The 18,546-nt window shown below is 69.8% G+C and overlaps 1 protein-coding gene across 1 annotated transcript in view; it reads left to right on the forward strand.

Moving 5' to 3' along the window:
- The first annotated feature begins 9,730 nt into the window (after positions 1 to 9,730).
- Positions 9,731 to 18,546, forward strand: part of LOC114490220 (adenylate cyclase type 1-like) — an 11,093-nt gene continuing 2,277 nt past the window's right edge. The window contains exons 1-4 of the mRNA XM_036010402.1: positions 9,731 to 9,792; positions 10,145 to 10,745; positions 14,308 to 14,457; positions 17,865 to 17,989. Of these exons, the coding sequence (XP_035866295.1) occupies positions 9,731 to 9,792; positions 10,145 to 10,745; positions 14,308 to 14,457; positions 17,865 to 17,989 (938 nt within the window). The remainder of the gene's footprint in view (positions 9,793 to 10,144; positions 10,746 to 14,307; positions 14,458 to 17,864; positions 17,990 to 18,546) is intronic.

An 18,546-nucleotide genomic window follows, 5' to 3' on the forward strand; every position in this document is an offset into this window, starting at 1 on the left:
GCTTAATCCTCGGAATCAACACTCAGATTCCTCTTCAGTCCGCGCCGCCGGGGCCTGGCTTTGGTGTCACAGGAAAAGCGCACGAAACCCTGCTCGCTCCCGGTGCCCGCCGCGGCCACCTCCTGGAGACCCGCCGAGGGGCGCGGCCCTCGGCTGCTCTCCCACGGCTGTCAGGCCTCGCGGACGGCTGCGGGGTTGCAGGGCGGGGGGCGCCGGGTGGTGGTGAATGCCGGCCACCCAAATGGTTTGGTTGGCCTTGCGGCGTCGGCTGTTACGTGCAGGCCGTTTCGGTTTATGATTTTCCACTAAACAAGCCTCAGACCAGCACGCGGGTCAGCGGGGGGGGGGGGGGGGGGGGGGGGGGCCTCTGCGCTCCCTGGAACGACTCCCAGCCCGGAGCCAGCCCCCCCAACCCCCTGACCCCCCGTTTGCACGGCGGCACAGCTTTTGCTCAAGTTCTCTCTTCACGGGAGAGCGGGGGTGGGTGGGGGCGGCCTTGAGGCGGTGGTCCCGCTCGGGTGGGAGACGCTGCTGGGGGTGGGGGGTGGGGGCAGAAGGCCCTCCGTCTGGTGCCTCGGTTTCCCCTTCGGGAGCCTCGCAGGCGGCGGGCGACAGCGGACACGTCCTCTCCGAACAGGATCTGCGCCCCCACGCACCGTCCGGGGCGGGTGTCCGTGTTCCTCACGCCAGGACCAGGCGTGTGCGTGCCCCACCGCGTCCGGCGCTCATGTGGTTTGGGGACAGCACGGGGGGCGAGGGCTGCGTGCTGTGACCCTGGGGACAGGCCCCCTGCGGACCCCCCTTCAGGAAAGGACAGCGCCTGGGCTGGGGGTGGGGCCGGGACCGGGGGGGGGGGGGGGGGGGGGGGGTCTGCTCTGCTGCAGGCCTGGGCTTCCGGGGACCTCAGGTCCGGCAGGTCCTGGGGCCCTGGGCGCCCCTGAGGGCCAGTGCCCCCGGGTCAGACCGACAGACCCCACCCCCGGGGGGAGGTCAACGGCGGTCCCTGCGCCGCTGTGCCGCTGTGGCCTCGAGCTGAGACGAAGAAGGCGCTTTCCCAGTCAGTCCCACGTCTGGTGCGTCCCGGGCCTGCTCACGCTCTGCTCGCCCCCGCCCACCCCCCGCCCTCCCCCGGAGGCGCCGGAGCCACCCGGGTCGCAGGCAGGGCTGACATCGCTGCCGCGTGCTTGCTCCCCGGAATGCCTGTCCGTCACGCATCCGTGTTCTAGAAGCTCCCCCGTCTGTGTCTCTCCCCGTCTGCCCGCCACGCTCCGCCCACACTCACTCTGGGGTGTACCTGTCCCACCCCCTTGGCTCCGGCAGACGGGAGCTTCCCCACGGCCAGGACCTCACATGACCCGCGTGGGTCGCGGACACCAGTGCCATCTGCCCAGTAAACGCTCCGTGGTGCTTGCTCTGCTGAGCTGGGTCTGTCCCTCGGACGCCCCGTTCTGACGGGTGGTGGCTGGGCAGGAGGAGGGTGAGACTCCCTCTCACACGACACCCAGCGGCCAGCCCCGGCTTCCCCGGGAGCCCCAGCCGGGCCGCCCAGAGCCAGGCCCCGTCTGCGAGTCACACCGTCGTTACACCACACTTCCCCGCACCCGCGTGGGGACGGCTGCCCCGCTGCTCACCGACGACGAGGACCTAGAATCTCCCCAAATTTGCACGTGAATGTCCATGGTAACTGCAGCGTGCCCGGCACTCTGCTCTCCGCCAGCGTGAGGCGCTCACGAGGAGCTCACGTCCCCGTTAAAGATGGACGTCTCCTTCCAGGCCTCCTGGGGGCGGTGGAGGCTCCCGGTGAGCCAGGTGACATCCGTGCCTCGGGGACGGGTCTGCTCAGTGTGCACATGCATGCGTGTGTGCATGCGTGCACGTGAGTGCACGTGTGTGGTGTGTGATGCACAGGTACGCCCCCCCCCCCAGCACTAATGACAAGTGACAAGTGCAGTGAACGGCAGCGGCCCCATCGGTTATGGAACAGGGTGGTTGTGGCACCGCCCGTCTCCCGGGAGGCAGAGAGGCGGGCAGACGGCCGGCCGGGTCCGCAGCCCAGCGGCGCGGCACCGCGGGGTCAGGGCCGAGCCCTGGAAGCGGGGGAGGAGGCAGACGCCCGTGGGAGGGAGGGGCTGGACTGTGAGGCGGGGGCACCAGCTCACGGCCCGCGTCTCCAGCTCGACCGAGCGAGCGTGTGGCCAGGGGGGCGACGTGCCCCGGCCTTCTCAGAACGCCCTGTTGTCCCGGGGTCCCAGGCAGCGAGGTATTTATCCTGAGTTTTGAAGGATTCATGGCTCTGTGCTGACTGGTCCCGCTGCAGAGGGCCGGGCGAGCCGCAGGCACCACGCCGCCCTTCCCGGGGCTCGTCCCCGAGCCGGCGAGAGCGCAGTGAGCCGTCGACGACGGCGGTGCATGGCTGCCTCCCAGCAGCGGCCCCTCGCGCACGGGGCCCGGGGCCGCAGCAGTGGGGGAAGAGCCTGCCGGAAGGGCCGTGGCCAGCCTGTCGAGGGCCAGCTACTCCACAGCAAAGGAGAGCAACTCGGACGCGGAGCGGCGGCAGGCGGGGCGTCCGGAACGTGCTCTGGGGAGCAGGGCTGCACCGAGCGGATGGCCGCCGCCCCCAGTTAGCGCTCCCCTTCGTTTCTGGGTCACGTGCACGTGTGGGGAGTGGGGTCCGGCCCGTGCACACGGGCCCCTCGGAGTCAGTGAGGTGACGCGGGGTTTGTGGGGGTTGTTAGGCCTTTTCCTTGGACAGTTCAGGTGAGCTGTTTCTGTTTTTTCTCCAATTCATGGGGTCGACGTAAACCTTTGAAAAGATTGCTTCCTAGAAGGTAAAACATTTGACGTGATTGTTTATGTGACTGTAAGTTCAGTTTAAAAGCTGATATCGGCCCTGGTGGGTGTGGCTCAGTGGATTGAGCACCAGCCTGAGAATCAATGTGTCCCATGTTCGATTCCCAGTCAGGTCACACGCCTGGGTTGTAGGCTGGGTCCCCAGTAGGGGGCGCAGGAGAGGCAACCACACACTGATGTTTCTCTCCCTCTCTCCCTCCCTTCCCCTCTGTCTAAAAATGAATACATTAATAAATAAGTAAACATATGTATTATTAAAAAAATAAAAGCTCCTGGCTGGCGTAGCTTAGTGGATTGAGCGCAGGCTGCGAACCAAAGTGTCGCAGGTTCGATTCCCAGCCAGGGCACATGCCTGGGTTGCAGGCCATGACCCCCAGCAACCGCACATTGATGTTTCTCTCTCTCTCTTTCTCTCCTTCCCTCTCTTCCCTCTCTAAAAATAAGTAAATAAAATCTTTAAAAAAAAGCTGCCATTGAAAAGAATTTCTTTTTATCTTCAGTCACACGGACAGCCCAGAGTCGCTGATAGGAGGGGCGGCCAGCGCGTGGGGCCCGCCGGGCGGATGCTGCTGAGCGCTCGGGGCGCCCGTGGCCAGGCGCGTGGAAGGCCGCCTCAGGCCACAGCGGAGCCCCTGCCTGCGGTGTCTCCGCGAATCCCGGCGCTGCGCCGCTCCCCCGGGCTCCCCTGGGGACCTGCGCTGGGAAAACACCCCGGGGTGGGGGGTGGGGCGGTGCGGGGAGGCCGGAGGAGGCCGCTGTTCCCCGAGCGGGAGTGGGTGGGACCCTCTCCGTTTCGGGGAACGTGGGCTGCGCGGCGCGGCCCCGGGGTCCTGGCAGGAGGCTGAGCGCAGACGCACAGGAAGGAGCTATTTCGGGCGGATCCCCGGCACCCGGGCCAGATGGGACGTGGGGCGAGGAAGGGGGGCGGCGGGGAGGCGGAGCCTGCGGGTCCGGGAGTCTGGGCGCCGCCGGCTCGGGTTTCTGCGGGCGAACCGAGCGCCGCGGCGGACGGAGGGACCCGGTGGCCTGGAGCCGAGGCTCCCCTGCCCGCGGCGGCGGCGGCGGCGGCTTAGCGGCCGCGCGGCCGCACCTGCCGCCCTGGCTGGGGCCTGTCCCAGGTGCGTCCCCAGACGCCGCCCGCCCCCCCACCGCCCCCGGAGTGTGCGGCCGAGGCTTCAGGAGTTTGGTTTTCCTCCTAACCTCGCGCGGCCGGCCCAGCCTGGCACCTATATTTAACCAGTGTAATGAGATTTCTTTTCCAGTAATTCCTGAAACTGGTAATCTCTAATTGGGTCAGATTCTCTCCCCACAAGCCAGCGGCGCTATTTTTAGCACAAATCCTCCGGCTGAAGCTCCCTGCCGCTCCTCGCGCAGCTGTCAGAGCCGCGCCGCCAAGCGCTTCCCCGGCAGGCACCCCCCTTAGATTCCAGCTCACCTGGCGCGCGCGGGGTGAGCCCCCACTTCCGCCCGAGCCCCCTGCCCCCACCCCGCCTCCTGCCCCGTGGTTCGCACAAACCCACAGGATGCCGGGCAGCATCGGTCCCCTGTGCCCCCAGGGAATAAGCGAGGTCCTGGCCGGCCTGGGGACCGTGTCTTTGTCCCCACTGGGGACCGGCGCCTGAGAGTGAGTAAAGCCTGTTGTTTCACGTGGGGTCAGAGAAGCCAGCCCTCGACCTGGTTCAGCCAGGGGGCCCTGCCCCCCCCGCCCCCACCTGCAGGGGGCGAGGCCCTGCCCTGGCTGGCTGCCTCTCCAAGGGCCGAGTGACCCCACCCTTCTCCCTGCTGGGCTGCACGCTCTGGCTGGCAGGGTGCGCCCCCCCACCCCAGTGTTTCCTAAGGAGGCCCTGGGCCCTGAGCCCCAACGGAAATATAGGGGGCTCTGTCCTGCAGGGCCCGGGGCCGAGCTGGGAAGGGTGCTGGGTATGCGCCTGCGTGTCCCCGGAGTCCACCCACCCAGCAGGTGGTCACGGGGACCCTGGCCAGGAGAGCCCCCCCAACCCGTGTCCTTAAACGCCGGGAGAGGGAGTCAGGTCCACGGGGAGGAGAGCAAACACCCAGATGTCTGCCGGCTGCTGCTTCTCGGCCCCTGCTCCCAGCCTTTCCACCTGGCAGGCCTCTCACCGGCCGCTCCGGAAGGTTCCGCCCCTGCCCATGCCCGCAGGAGCACTGGACAGGAGGGTGGCCAGTCCTTGCCCACCCCCTACGCCCTCGAGTCTGGAGGGAGTCACCCTTAACTGCACCTTCCCCTGACAGCCCTGGTTTCGGTCACCCTGTCTGGTTGCTTTAACCTGGGCCCCCCAGTCCAGCCGACTCCGGAAATGGCCGCACAGTGTCCTCCATCCTGAGACACATCTCGGATGCGGCTCTAGGTCCAGTGGGAGGTGCTCTGTCCCCCCCACTCCCGGGCAGCACTCGCCAGGCTCGGGGCCTGGACAGCGGCCTGGCCCTCAGCCCTGCACCTCCCAGCACCCGGCCTTGCCCTCGAGGACACACCCAGCGAGCACACGGGGCCACCGCACCCTCGTGAGGTCGCCGTCACCCAGGGAAAACCAGGGACGGCGAAAACCTGCCCAGGAGGTGGCTCGGTGGCTGGCCCCCGTGACGGGCAGCACGGTTGGGACGGGGACAGCAGAGTCCCCAGTGAGCGCGACCTCCCGTGCTCAGGCCAGGCCAGAGCCGCTTCTGAACGGGGTGCGTGGCCCCAGCATCCAGGGCCGGGCACGGAGCGGCCCCTCGCAGGGACACCCAAGCACACCCGCCCAGAATCTAATTTCTGCTGAATTTGGCAGAAAAACCGCCACGCGGAGAACACAGGAAGGGAAGGCGCGTGTTCCGGCTTGGGGGGGAGGGGCGTGCGGCCGCGCCAGGGAGACGGCTCTCCCTGAGCCCTGGGCGGCGCGGGGGCCTCCCTCCCGCCGGCCGGAGGCTGGCGTCCCCTCCTCCTGAGGCCACTCGCTGTCCCGCCAGGTGACACAGAGGCCTCCTGGGGCCCCCAGCTCCCTGCAGGAGAGGGGGTGGCCCTGCCCAGCCGGCTCTGCGCCCCTGGTCTGGCACCACGGAGGCCTGACCTCAGGCTCTGACCTCCCTGCAGGCCGCAGCTGCCCGTGGTGGACACCTACCGACCCGAGGCCACTCTTCTTCCCGCCCGCGCCGTGCGGAGCAGCGGTGTGCGGAGGGGCCGAGAAAGGAACCCGGTCCCACTGGCCCTGCTCCGGGGCCCATGGGCACGCCGGCCGCCAGCCCAGTGGACCTTCCCCTGCTCGTCAGCTGCAGCCCCAGTTTCAGCCCCAGGACCCCCTTGCCCTGGGCTCCTGCTGTCTGGGCCCGGCCCCTCTGCCCTGGGAGTGGGGCGCCTTCCCAGCCCGGGGTCCGAGGCTGTGGCCACATGTGGCTGAGTGCTGTCCAGGGCCAGCCGTCCAGGCCCTGGGCCAGGGGACAGACGCAGCTCCTGTTCCCAGAGGCAGTCGGTGCCCTGTCCTCAGTGGGTCCCGTGACCCTCGTAAGTGGCGTCCACGCGTCGCGTTCCTGGGCCTGCACGCCCCAACCACGAGTCCAGCAGGGGAGGCCCGAGGGAGGCAGGGAAGGGGGTGCCTGTGGGCTGTGCAGAGGAGCATACGCCCAGCACCCCGGGGACAGGAGCGAGCCGAGCCACCCTGCATGGCAACGGGCGTCAGGGGTTCTCCGTTTTGCCGGCTAATCGGGCCTGTCGCGTGGTGACTCGGTGGCCGAGAGCGCTGAGACAAAGTCAGCTCCACGGACGGACGGCGTTCCCTGTTGAACGTCAGCCGCCTCCTCCCCAGCAGCTGTTCCCACCACAGTCCGCCTCGCCCCGGGCAGTGGGGGGCGGGGCTCTGGCTGCAGCGCCGAGAGGCGTGGGCGGGAGCGCTGGCCTGGGAGCCCAGTCTCTGCCGGAGAGGGGGGACCCAGGAGCTCGCCCCACAGACGCCCACAGCAAGCACGCCGTCCGGCCGTGGGCGTCTGCAGGTGCCCATGATTCCCGGTCAGCTCGGCGCGGGCTCCCGGCGCTCGCACGGGGCCCCTCGTCCTGAGAGAGCCCTGTGAGCCAAACTGAGGCACAGAGAGGTTGAGGGGCCCGCCCACAGTCACACAGCGGGGAGGGGCGAGACTCGGGGTCCACACTGGGCTGTGACACGTCCCCCTGCTTTGGCCCGCCCACGACCCGGGGGACGCGTTGGTTGCTCCGCGGCCGGGGCCCTCCGCCGGTGTGGGGCTCAGACACAAAGATCCTCACCCGATGGCAGATAATGAACAGTCAGAGGGGTGCAGGGGCCACGGGGCCAGGGCTGCCGCCGGCACTTGCTGGACCGAGAGGAAAGGGGGCCTGTGGCCACAGGCACGTGACTGAGTGCCCGCCTGCGCCCCCCAGCAGGACCCACCAGGGCCGTGGCCCCCCTCGGTCTGCTCAGCTCCGAGGGGGTGGCGGTCCTGGTGGTCCAGGTAGCCCTTTGCCGTTGGTCAGTGTTCACCGTCTGTCACACGGATGCCATTTAGGACAGACCAGGTGCCGGGTACACAGGCCGCCGGGGCCACCTCGACAGAACACCCAGGCACGTCTGCCCTGACAGTCCCGGAGGCCGGAGGTCCCGGACCCGGGTGGGCGGGGCCGCCCCGACTCAAGGCCCCAGGAAGGGCTGTCCCGGGTGCCTCAGTGTCACTCCCGTCTCCAGTGTCCTCCCTGGATGCCGGTCTGTCTGCCGATGTCCCCTACGTGTAGGGACACAGTCACATTGGAGGGGACCCGCCCTGCTCCAGTGTGGCCCCACCTTAACCCCGTCTGCAGCGACCTTATTTCCAAGCAAGGTCGCCTTCCGAGGTCCTGGGGATGAGGACCTCAGCCTGTGAATTTGGGGGGGCACAGTTCGACCCACGATGCCCGCAGGGGCCCGGGGTGTGCACACGTCACAGTGTCTCAGGTGACGTCCCCGATGCCCCTGCCTGCAGACCCCCTTGGGGCCTCCTACGTTCTACTGGCACCAGGGAGAGGGGACGACCACCTCATAGGGCAAGTCCTCCCCTTGGGCGGGGAGACCCCTTCCCGGGCCGGACCATGGGCTGGCGTGGGGGCACTGAGCTCCCACCAGGCTCCGGCTTGCCCCGTCTCTGTGACTCACTCAGCACAAGCCCCCACGGCCTCTGCTTTTCCTCGGGGAGTGGAGGGGACCAGCCTTCTGTCCAGGATGCCAGGAGGGGCAAACGGACGACACGACATTGACCCATGCGTCTAGGACGGCGCGGGTGGCCCAGGACACCGGCCCTGACCCAGGGTGCCAGGCTGTTTGGAAGGCAGGTGCCCGCCCGTCGGTGAGGTCGGGGCGGGCGCGGAGGGAGCTCCTGGTCTGAGGCCCGCCAGCCGCATCCCTCCGCCCCACGCCTCCAGTCTCCCGCGGCGTGACCGAGTTTCGGGTGCTACTCAGCTTCCCTTTCGCGAGACTGTGAGGACGCAAAGTAAAACCCGCGCCTGTGAACCGGAGAGCCCGCCCTTCACACTCGCGGCTGCAGGGGGGAAGCCCGGCAGATGCCGCTGCCGTCTGGGGACCGGGTGGGAGGGGGCGTGGTGCCACGTTGTCGGCCGCGACAGGGGGCGGGGCCAGGCGATCTGGCACCGGTTCCGAGGGGGGATGGAGGCAGATGACCAGATGACCGGACGGCCGGGCGGAGTGGTGGGTGCTAGGGAGACGGGGGGGCTGGGCGTGGGGAGGCGTGGAGGGACCCGGGGGCCCCTGTGCGCTCGCCGACGAGAGCTGCTGGGGACGGGGCGTGGCGGAAGTCCCGGCCTGGGCCGAGGCTGAGGCGCGGTCTCCACAGCTGTCCAAGCTGACCTGCGACCACGCTGGACGTTTTATGCAAACGGGAACTTCCCGTGGTGTCGCCAACACTGACTGCAGACGGACGCCAAACACACCTCCCATTCCGACGGTCGGACCCGCAGAGCAGCTCGTGGCAAGGCGGCCGTCACCTCCAGGGCCCCCTGGGGCCTGGGGCGCCCCTAAGGAGACCGATGCGGGGGCCACCCAGTGAAACCCGGGTGTCGGGAAGCGGAGTGGGGAGCATCTGCCGCGGGGGGCTGGCTTCCTGGGGCCGGGTTCTCGGGACCCCAGGTCCGTCTCTAAGGAGGAGCCTGGGCCTCTGCTGAGGGTCCTCACGCCTCTGCACCCTTCCACCCGCAGCACCACGCTGGGGTCCTGCCCCAGCGGTGGAGCAGCCCGGAGACAACACAGGCGAGTCTCAGGCGCACAGCCCTTCCCTCCCGTGTGAGCGGGTGTGAGTGGGGACCCCCGCGGGGTGAGCACACCGCCCTGCATGGGCTGGGTCTCCAGCAGCCCCTGGGTGCAAGCAGACTGCAGTGCCCTCTCCTTCCGTGCCCTGCCCACCCCGGAACCGGCCACATCGCTGCTTCCTAAACGCTTCGGCTCCAGGACCCTCCCGCGCCCCCGCCCCCCTCCCGTTGGCCACCCAGGCGGCGCTGTCCCACACCCACTCCCGCTGGGCTCAGCTTCTTGGGACCTCAGGACCTAGCCACGCACCCACGCCCCGCACTGGCTGGCAGGGTTTGGAGGAGCCAGGGCAGGGCTTGTCCTCAGCCCGTCGCGGGGAGGGTCCCGCGTACGGGGGATGGGGTGGCGAGGAGCACGGGGACCCCTAGGGCCCCCGCCCCGTGTTCTTGGTACTGCTTCTGCGTCTCGGGGGACCCTGGCCTCGGGCGCGGGCAGCGCCTCCGGCTCCGCGGGAGCTGAGGGACCTGGTCACAACTGGTGGGAGGGAGACACATTTGGCAGGATAACACGCCGCGGGGAAGAGCGCGGGATGTCAGCATTCTTAACATCCCCAGAGACGGCCCCGTGAGCTGCTCTGCGTGCGGATGGGGAAACTGAGGCTCAGAGATGCGAAGCGGGAGACCAAGGTCACGCGGACCGCCCGGAGGTGGGGGACGCGGGTGGTGGGGTGGGGACACGCGTGGGCGGTGCGCGCCCAGCCAGGCGGCTCTGGGCTCGGCTGTCGCAGCGCGGTCGCGGGAGGATCGCGGCGGGGGCGCGGGCGGCACCAGTGCGCAGGCGCGGGCGGGCTGGAGGGGACGCGCTCGGGGCGCGCGCGCGGGGCAGCCGGCGCCCCAAATCGGCCCGCCCGCCCGGCGCCTCGCCGCCCGCCCGCCCTCCCCGGCGCCCCGGCCGGCGAGGGGCGCGCCCGCTGCATGGCGCTGAGATGGCGGGGGCGCCGCGCGGCCGAGGCGGCGGCGGAGGCGGAGGCGGCGGTGCAGGCGGTGGAGGCGGTGCAGGCGGTGCAGCCGAGCCTGGGGCGCCGAGCGGGCGGCCGAGTCGGGCTGCCGGCGCGGCCTGCGGGCGTGCGACGAGGAGTTCGCGTGCCCCGAGCTGGAGGCGCTGTTCCGCGGCTACACGCTGCGGCTGGAGCAGGCGGCCACGCTGAAGGCGCTGGCCATGCTCAGCCTGCTGGCGGGCGCGCTGGCGCTGGCCGAGCTGCTGGGCGCGCCGGGGCCCGCGCCCGGCCTGGCCAAGGGCTCGCACCCCGTGCACTGCGTGCTCTTCCTGGCGCTGCTCGTGGGCACCAACGTCCGCTCGCTGCAGGTGCCGCAGCTGCAGCAGGTCGGCCAGCTGGCGCTGTTCTTCAGCCTCACCTTCGCGCTGCTCTGCTGCCCCTTCGCGCTCGGCGGCCCCGCCGGGCTCCACGCCGGGACGGCTGCGGGGCCGGCGGCCGCGGACCAGGGCGTCTGGCAGCTCCCCCTGGTCACCTTCGTGTCCTACGCCCTGCTGCCCGTGCGCAGCCTGCTGGCCGTTGGCTTCGGGCTTGTGGTGGCCGCCTCGCACTTGCTGGTCACAGCCACCTTGGTCCCCGCCAAGCGCCCACGTCTCTGGAGGACGGTAAGTGCCGCGGCGCGTTTCCCCTCCAGCCCGGGACACACCCGCCAGGGAGGGACTGGGGACGCTGGGAACCAGGCGCGCATCTACCTATAGGGCAGGTGGGGAACTGAAGCCCGGATCTTTTTTGGGGCGGAGGCGTTCAAGGTCACTCCGAGAGTTGGGGACACAGTGGGGCTGGCACCCTGGGCTGGGCTCTTTTCTGAGTTACAGCCCACAACGCACCCCTGGGTGTGGGACGTGGGGACGGGAGGCGGGCGTGGAGAGGGCAGGATTGCCCCAAGGTCAGGCAGCTGGTGAGCGGCCAGGCGGGCGGGAGCCGGGTCCGCGGGTCTGGATGCACGGGTCGCGACAGGAGGGGTGGACACTGGGCGCAGAGCGGTCCAGGCGGACAGGGCTCCTCTCCTGCGTGCGCCTGGGGCGTGCGCGGGCGCGCCAGGTTCTCGGAGTCCCCTCCTGGCACTGAGGCTCCCCGGGGGGGGCGTGGGCGAGGAAGGGGAAGGGACTGTGGCCCCTTCCAATCGCCTGGGCGCCCTTTGGCGGACCCCTCTCGGGTCCAGAAGGACCCAGTTTGCCAAGGTCGCACGGAGCTCTGGTCTCTGCTGCCCCCCGCCTGCTGGTCCGCGGTCCTCCGGGGCTCCGGCCTCGCCTGCAATGCCGAACTTTGTCCCTGTCGCCGTCCGGGCTGGTGGGCGAGGCGGCGGCCAGGCCGCGCAGTCCCTTCCCCCGGGCTCCTCCTTGGCCGCGTGCGGCTCTCGGAGCTCCTCCAGCTTCTCCGTGGGGTGCAGCCCCCCTTCTGCGTCTGCCTCGGGCTGCGTTTTGCCCAGAGGGTGGTGGGAACGCGAGGGGTGGGGGAGAGGAGGTGTCGGTGGGGGAGGAGGTGGGGGAAGGGGGTGCGGAGGGGGAGCTGGATGGGTAAGACACCTGGTGGGGGATGGGCACCAGGCAGTGGGGGCTGGGGCCAGGAGGGGGAGGCCCCCACCCCCGCGGTGGTGCCCTGGTCACTCCCCGGACCCACGAGGTCAGAGCAGCCACAGCACCCAGTGGGGAGGCCATTCTGGACCTGGGTTTCAGGGCCGGAGAGGGGGCGGGGCTGCGAGGGCTGGAGGAGCGGGGAGGACCCGCAGCGGGGCTGGGGGAGAGGAAGAGGAGTGGGCAGACGCCGGGGTGAAGGGAACACGGCCAGGGCTGCTGGCCCAGGGGAAGCGGGAGGGGGAAGGGAGGGCGCCAGGGAGTTGGGTGGGTTCGGAAGGAAGCCCCGTCCACAGGCCCCGCCCCCTCGCCTCCTGGGGGTGGCACCTGGCCTTGCTTGACCTTCTGGGAGGAGTCGCTCGGGCAGCTTTCCCTCCACCGCCCTTCTATCTGTAGCGTTCCCCGCCCCCCCCCAGCCAGCTCCCTCCCCCCTCGTGGCCCCCCAGCCCCCGACAGCCTCCCCTCCAGGGCCCGATGGGAGGCACAGAGGCCAGGTCGCTGCGGGGGAGGAGGGCCCGTCCGGAGTGTGGCCCCGGGGTGGGGTGCTGTGAAGGGCTTGCGGTCGGCCACCGTTTCCAGGAAAAACCGGCCTGTGCGGCCTCCAGAGCCCCTTTTGGGGAACCGAAGGTCCAAGGGGAGACGGACGGTCTGCCTCCCAGAGGTGGGGAGCCCCCGAGCTCCAGGGGAGGCCAGCCCTGCTCTCGGGGACCAGCCACCCGGGCCCACTGCTCCCCCGGCGCCCTCCCTGGCAGCGCGGGCCTTTCCCCGGCCGAGCTTGGCCCCCCCGGCCCCCCAGTGAAGAGCGCCACAGATGCCTGGCTGGCTGGTGGCGAAGACGAGGACCTCACGTGGGAAAATCTCCTGCCGCTGCTTTAGAGCGCGTCCGGGTCCACGGTGGATGCAGGCAGGGGCGGCAGGGGCGACCCACGGGGGGGGGGGGGGCGGGGTGGGCGCGGAGAAACCCGAGGTGAGGGGAGTGGGCGACCGTCCTGAGGCCCGCGAAGAGGGCGGCTCCCACACAGCACCCTGCTTACCGGGCGGGGCCGGGGCTTGTCCCTGCCCCCGCCCCTCCCCACCGCCCGCAGCCCTCACCCTTGGAGAGCAGCCCTCTAGCACCCACACCCACTGGCAGGTGGCCTCTCCCTGCGTCACCCCCCTCACCCCTGCCGACGCCCCGACCTCGGGGCTGCGTGAGTGGAGGAGGCTGGGGAGCCGCAGGCGAGGAGGTGAGGTGCAGGGGAGCCCCTGGGTGTGTGAATACGGGCGCCGATCGGGGGAGACGCTCCCCTTGCCCGCTGGATGCGACCCCGGGGCAGGTCGTGGGCTCCCTCTCCGGGCCAGCGGCTTAGACAGTGCTCACCGGGCAGCAGGCGCCCAGGGCCCACCTGGCTGGAGTGGAGGGAAGGTGGGGTGCAGGTGGGCGTGTGGCACGACAAGGTAGGGTTCCCGGCTGACCCGCCGCAGCTCGACTAGCAATTCCCCCCTCGACCACACTGTCCTGCCTCCCCCAGCCCATGTGCCCCCTCCCTGGTCTGTCCCTCAGCCTCTGGGTCCCACCCCGACCGCAGTGGGGATGCCTGCCCTCCCCCATCCCTGCCCCCTGGGCCACCCGAGGTCTTGCTCTCTGGAAAGGCCAGGGCTGCCCGGCCCAGGATGGACCTTCGGCGTCCGGCTCCCCTGGGCCGCCTGGACCCCTCCCCGCTCCTCCACCCGGCCGTGCCCACCCCGAGGAGACGGCAGCTGAGAGCGCCAGGCAGGGGTCCCCGGGCACCGGGGTGCCGGGCAGGGACGGCACCTGGGAGGGGCCGCTGCTGCCTCGAGGGAGGACCGAGGGCCCACCTGTCGTATGTTCTGCGACTGCACCACATGAAGCGGGGGCTGGGAGCCGGGACGGCGGTGTGTCTCCGGGGAAGGCGTGCGCCCTGCAGGGAGCATGCCCCTCTGTGCTCGTGGGCACGGCAGCCCCGCTCCGCACAGGTCAAATACTGACTCTGCAGAACGGGCCTCGTCGTCTCCCCGAGCCGACGGCCACCAGCGCCTCCGGGAACGGCTGGTCTGACGTGTGTCCACACGCGGCAGATGGCCCGTCGCAGCACGGAGCGCTCCCCTGGGCACGGGGCCCCGGGCCTCTGGCGCGGCCGCCGGCCTGGCCAGCAGCGGCAGGTTCCAGCCCCCCCGGGACTGCCCGGCCCCCGGCTCCAGCCCGTGCGGAGCGTCCAGCTGGGAGATGCGCCGGGTTGGAGGGACTGGGGGTGTCTGCAGCCGCGGGGAAGGTGGCCAGGGCCTCGTGGGGGTGTTCAGGGTCACGGTGGGCACTGTTTCCGGAGGACTTGCGGCCACTCCTGTGTGCCTGTCAGCTGCGGGGGGGCACCCGGCCCTCTGTCCGGCTGGCGGAGGGGTTTGTGCGGCCGTCTGTCTCCAGGAGGCCTGCTTCCTCTCGCGTCCGCCCGAGGTGGGCGGGCCTGTGCCCCACTTGGGCAGGGTCCAGGCCGAGCTGGCTCTGTCCCCCACGCAGCAGGCTGCATGCTGCGGGAGGGGTTGGGCGCGTCTGCCGAGCGGGCCCCTGCCCACCGGCCTTGCTCTCTCCCTCCAGCTCGGCGCCAACGCCCTGCTCTTCGTGGGCGTGAATGTGTATGGGGTGTGTGCCCGGGTGCTGGCCCAGCGCTCCCAGCGGAGGGCCTTCCTGCAGGCGCGCACCTGCATCGAGGACCGGCTGCGGCTGGAGGACGAGAACGAGAAGCAGGTGGGTGTGCCCCGCCTCGGCGGTCCCCTGGTCCCCTGGGGCCCTCTGCGTCCAAGGGCCGCCTTTCAGGGTTCCGAGCGCCCGGGGCGCTCTCCGAGCCGCTCCTGCCTGGGGCTCCACAGCAGAGCGTGGGGCAGCAGCGAGACCAGGAGCCGGGTCGCTCACGCCCCAGGCGGTCGCTGGGGGGCCCTGACCTGCGGGGCCGCCTCTGCCGACAGAGGGGCGGCCTGGGGGCTCCGTCGCAGGACAGCTGTGCCCCTGGGCGGCCTGGTCACTTGTCGCTGGCACTCAGGCCCATTCCTGCCGCGCTGCCCCCCCCCATTTCAGCCGGGTGGTGGGGGGGGGCGGCGCTCAGGGTCCGACAGGGCTGGGCCACCTCTGGGCGCGCTCCCAGCGGGAGACCAGGGTGCTCAGGTGGCCGCAGCAGGTGTTCTGCAGGGCAGGCCTGCACCTGTGTGGCCACCACTGGCCAGCAGGGTTTGCGGGAGGGGGACCGAGGGACCCGCCCCGAAGTTCGGACACCCAGCGTTGGGCCCCGCATGGGTCCCAGCAGCCGGGCCGTGTTGCTCGGGGACGGGATTCGGCATCTGGGGCCGGGATCACCCTGCGTGTCCCAGGCCCCCCGCGAGGAGGGGGTGTCTGAGGCAGTACCAGGGACGCCCCCTCGGTTCGGTTCGGGAGAGCCCTGCGGTTGAGGGGAGTCACGTGAGGAGGGAGTCCGGGCGCTGTGGCGGCAGACGCTGTGTCTGGATGGGCCTCTCGCCCTGGGCCCCGGTGGCAGACGGGCGCGGCCGCCCTCTGTGTCTCGCGGTGGAAATGCCACAGACGGACGGTGGGGAGTGCTGCCAACCGTCTCGCAGGGCAGCTGCGGGGCCGGGGGCCGGGGGAGGGCGGGCGCGGCCTGTCTGTCCACCAGACACCCCACCTCTGGACGGGTCTCTGCTCCCCTTCGAAAAGGCTGCCGTGTGTGTCATCCGTGTCCCCGAGGCTGAGCCCTGGGACGGGGCCTCGAGCGAGATGCTGGCGTGACCCTCCCCCCGAGTGTCCGGCTGCAGGACAGGGTCCTGGCAGGACAGACGAGCCGTCCCTTCTGGCCGGGCTCCCCCCGGGGGCTCTGGGTCGAAGGGCACCCCAGGGAAACCGTCCCGCATGCAGGCTGTGGAGGCCTGGGACCCCCTCTCCGTTTGGGGACAGAGTGCCACGGTCGGCTCTCTGAGGTGGGCAGAGGCCGCGGCCCTGACGGGAGGAAAGGGCAGCAGCAGCCGCGAGGCCTCAGGGAGGGGCAGCCCGGCCGGACGCAGGCGAAGGCAGGTTAGCCACAGACAACGGGGCGATGCTCGATGCTCGGGGCGATCAGACGCCCGACCACCTGAAAGCCGCGGCCCACGGACCGACTCCCAGAACGTGGGTCGGGTGCCGTGGCCGGCTCGGACGGAGGGAAGCCTGGAGCATGCTGGGACTCGGGGACTCGGGGGGTGTGGGGGGCTGGGGGGGGACAGAGAGCGAGTGGAGGCGGGCGAGCCCGACTCCCGGGAAACAGGTCGTTCCGGGAACAACCAGGAGGCAGACCCTCGGGAATGGTGTTCTGGTCACAGCCCGAGTGGCAGGCCGGGCCGGGCCACCCGGGGCTTCGTGGCCTTTTCTTCCCGCGCTGGCCGGTCCCGGGCCGCTGAGGACGGCGCTACCCCCGGGTGGTGTGAGCCCGAGGCCTGGGGCCGGGCGTCCCTCCCTCGGACGAAGAAGCTCCCCCTCCCTCCTTCCCTGAGGGTTTCCACCACGGGTGGGTTTGCTGAGTGTCTTCCGGCAGCGACTGACGGCCGTGTGAGCGCCTCGGTGCGCCGTCGGCGTGTCGTAGGACACTGGTCGGTATTCCCGTCCCGAGCCAGGGCCTCAGGTGCTGCTGGAAGGCTAGCAGTCTTGCCACAGGTCCCAGGGGTGGCGTCTGCGTCCTTTGGGGACATCGGTCCGCAGGTTTCTCGTTCCGTCCTCGGGTGACTCTGGCGTGAGGCAGTGCTGGCTTTATAGAATGGATTGGGGTGTGTTCCCTCGTCTGTTTTTTTTTTTAAGATTTTATTTATTTACTTTTAGAGAGGGAAGGGAGGGAGAAAGAGAGAGAGAGAGGGGGAGAAAGAGAGAGAGAGAGAGAAACATCAATGTGCGGTTGCTGGGGGCCATGGCCTGCAACCCAGGCGTGTGCCCTGACTGGGAATGGAACCTGCGATGCTTTGGTTCCCAGCCCGCGCTCAACCCACTGAGCTACGCCAGCCAGGGCTCCCTCGTCTTCTGTGGGAGATTTAATGTGGAGTCGGTGTTGGTTAATTCTTCTTTAAGTGCTTGGTATGTGCGTCCAGTAGAACCGTGTGGCTCTGGAGAGTTCTTCCTTACGAGGTTTTAATTAAGTGGTTCTATTTCTTTAATAGATGCACGGCTACTCAGATATTTTGTTCACAGTGCTTGTTTCACATTTGGGGGGAATTGTCCTAATTCACGCTTTTAGAGAAATCGGTGTGTTTTCTTCTGAGTTTACGCGTGAAGAGCCGTTACCCGCTCCCTCCCTCCGGCCCACGGTGTCTGTGGGGTCCGCGGTACCGTCACTTCCCTCCCAGTCCCCTGCGTTTGTGGCTCTCTCTGCCGGGTTTTGCCGCGGGGTTGCCACTGAGGGGCCGCCAGAGGGGCGGAACGAGGAGGGGGCTCTCCTGCGTCCCCGCCGGGCCCTCCCTCCTCGGGAGGACGGCCTCACCGATTCCACCCGGGGTCTGAACTCCTTCCTGTGGGTTTCTTCCCAAAGCCGTGGAAGGGGGCGTGAGAAGCGGGGGAGGAGTGGGCCTCAGACCCCCTGGGCTGGACCACCAGGGCCGGCAGGGCGAGGCTGAGGCTGGGATAGGAAGCTGTGGCCCCGGGAGGGTGGCAGAGTCCTGGTGGTGCCCCTGCGGAGCGGCCCGGGCCCTGCTCCTGTCCCCTGGGGAAAGAGCGTCGGATCCCCAGGGACCGGGGGAAACCAAGGGCGAGGCTGGAGGAAAAAGCCACGTTGCTGCTAAAGCCGCTCATCTCTGCACGAACAGGGCCCTTTCTGTCCCGGGGACAGGGCCCCTCGGTGGCCCCTCTCAGTGCGGGGCAGGGGCCGAGCACAGGGCTGGCTGCCTGGGCCCCCTCCTGTGACCGGCAGCCTGGAGCAGCCGGGGTGCACGGGGTGCCGTGAGCGACGGGTGATCTGGAGGTGCCTGCCCGTGCTCTGGATCGGGTTCCCTGTGCAGCGACTGTCCGGGCCGGGGATTCCGGGGTCAAGGAGGGGCTGCAGGGCCGGCCCCTGTGCGGCCACGTGTGAGGAGGGCCACGGGCCTGGGCGGGTGCCTTGGGGATGGGCAGAGTGGGCCCCGTGGGGCACACCACACATTTCTCCCGTCCAGGAGCGGCTGCTCATGAGCCTCCTGCCCCGGAACGTTGCCATGGAGATGAAGGAGGACTTCCTGAAGCCCCCTGAGAGGATTTTCCACAAGATTTACATCCAGCGGCACGACAACGTTGAGGTGGGGTGTGCCGGCCGGGGACCGTGGGCCTGGGAGCCGATGTGGTGTTTGATGCAGGTGGGGGTGATGCAGGTGGGGGCCGATGCAGGTTGGGGGTGATGCAGGGTGGCGTGATGCAGGTGGGGGGTGATGCAGGTGGGAGCTGATAGAGATAGAGGTGGTGGAGGTAGAGGTGATGCAGGTGGGGGCGATGCAGGTGGGAGCTGATAGAGATAGAGGTGGTGGAGGTAGAGGTGATGCAGGTGGGGGCGACGGAGGATGGTGGGGTGATGGTAGGGGCGATGGCGATGGTGGGGCGTGGCTGAGGTGGTCAGAGGACCCTAGTCTGAGGGCAGGAGAGGCCCATGGGGTCGGCAGCCCCAGGCGAGCACCTGCTTGGCGGGGAAGCAGGCCCCACGGGGCGGAGTGGTGGCTTCCCCAATGACGCCCGCCGCAGCCGCTGTCCAGATCAGCACCTCTCCCCTGGTTGCCGGGAGAGGTGGAGCTCAGTCCCTGGGCCGGGTGTGGGCGTGGCTTCGGGCCGCAGGGTCCTGCGTCAGGCTCGTGGCTGGGCCTGGTGCAG

The sequence above is a fragment of the Phyllostomus discolor genome, chromosome 10 (genome assembly GCF_004126475.2).
Source record: "Phyllostomus discolor isolate MPI-MPIP mPhyDis1 chromosome 10, mPhyDis1.pri.v3, whole genome shotgun sequence".
Taxonomy (NCBI): domain Eukaryota; kingdom Metazoa; phylum Chordata; class Mammalia; order Chiroptera; family Phyllostomidae; genus Phyllostomus; species Phyllostomus discolor.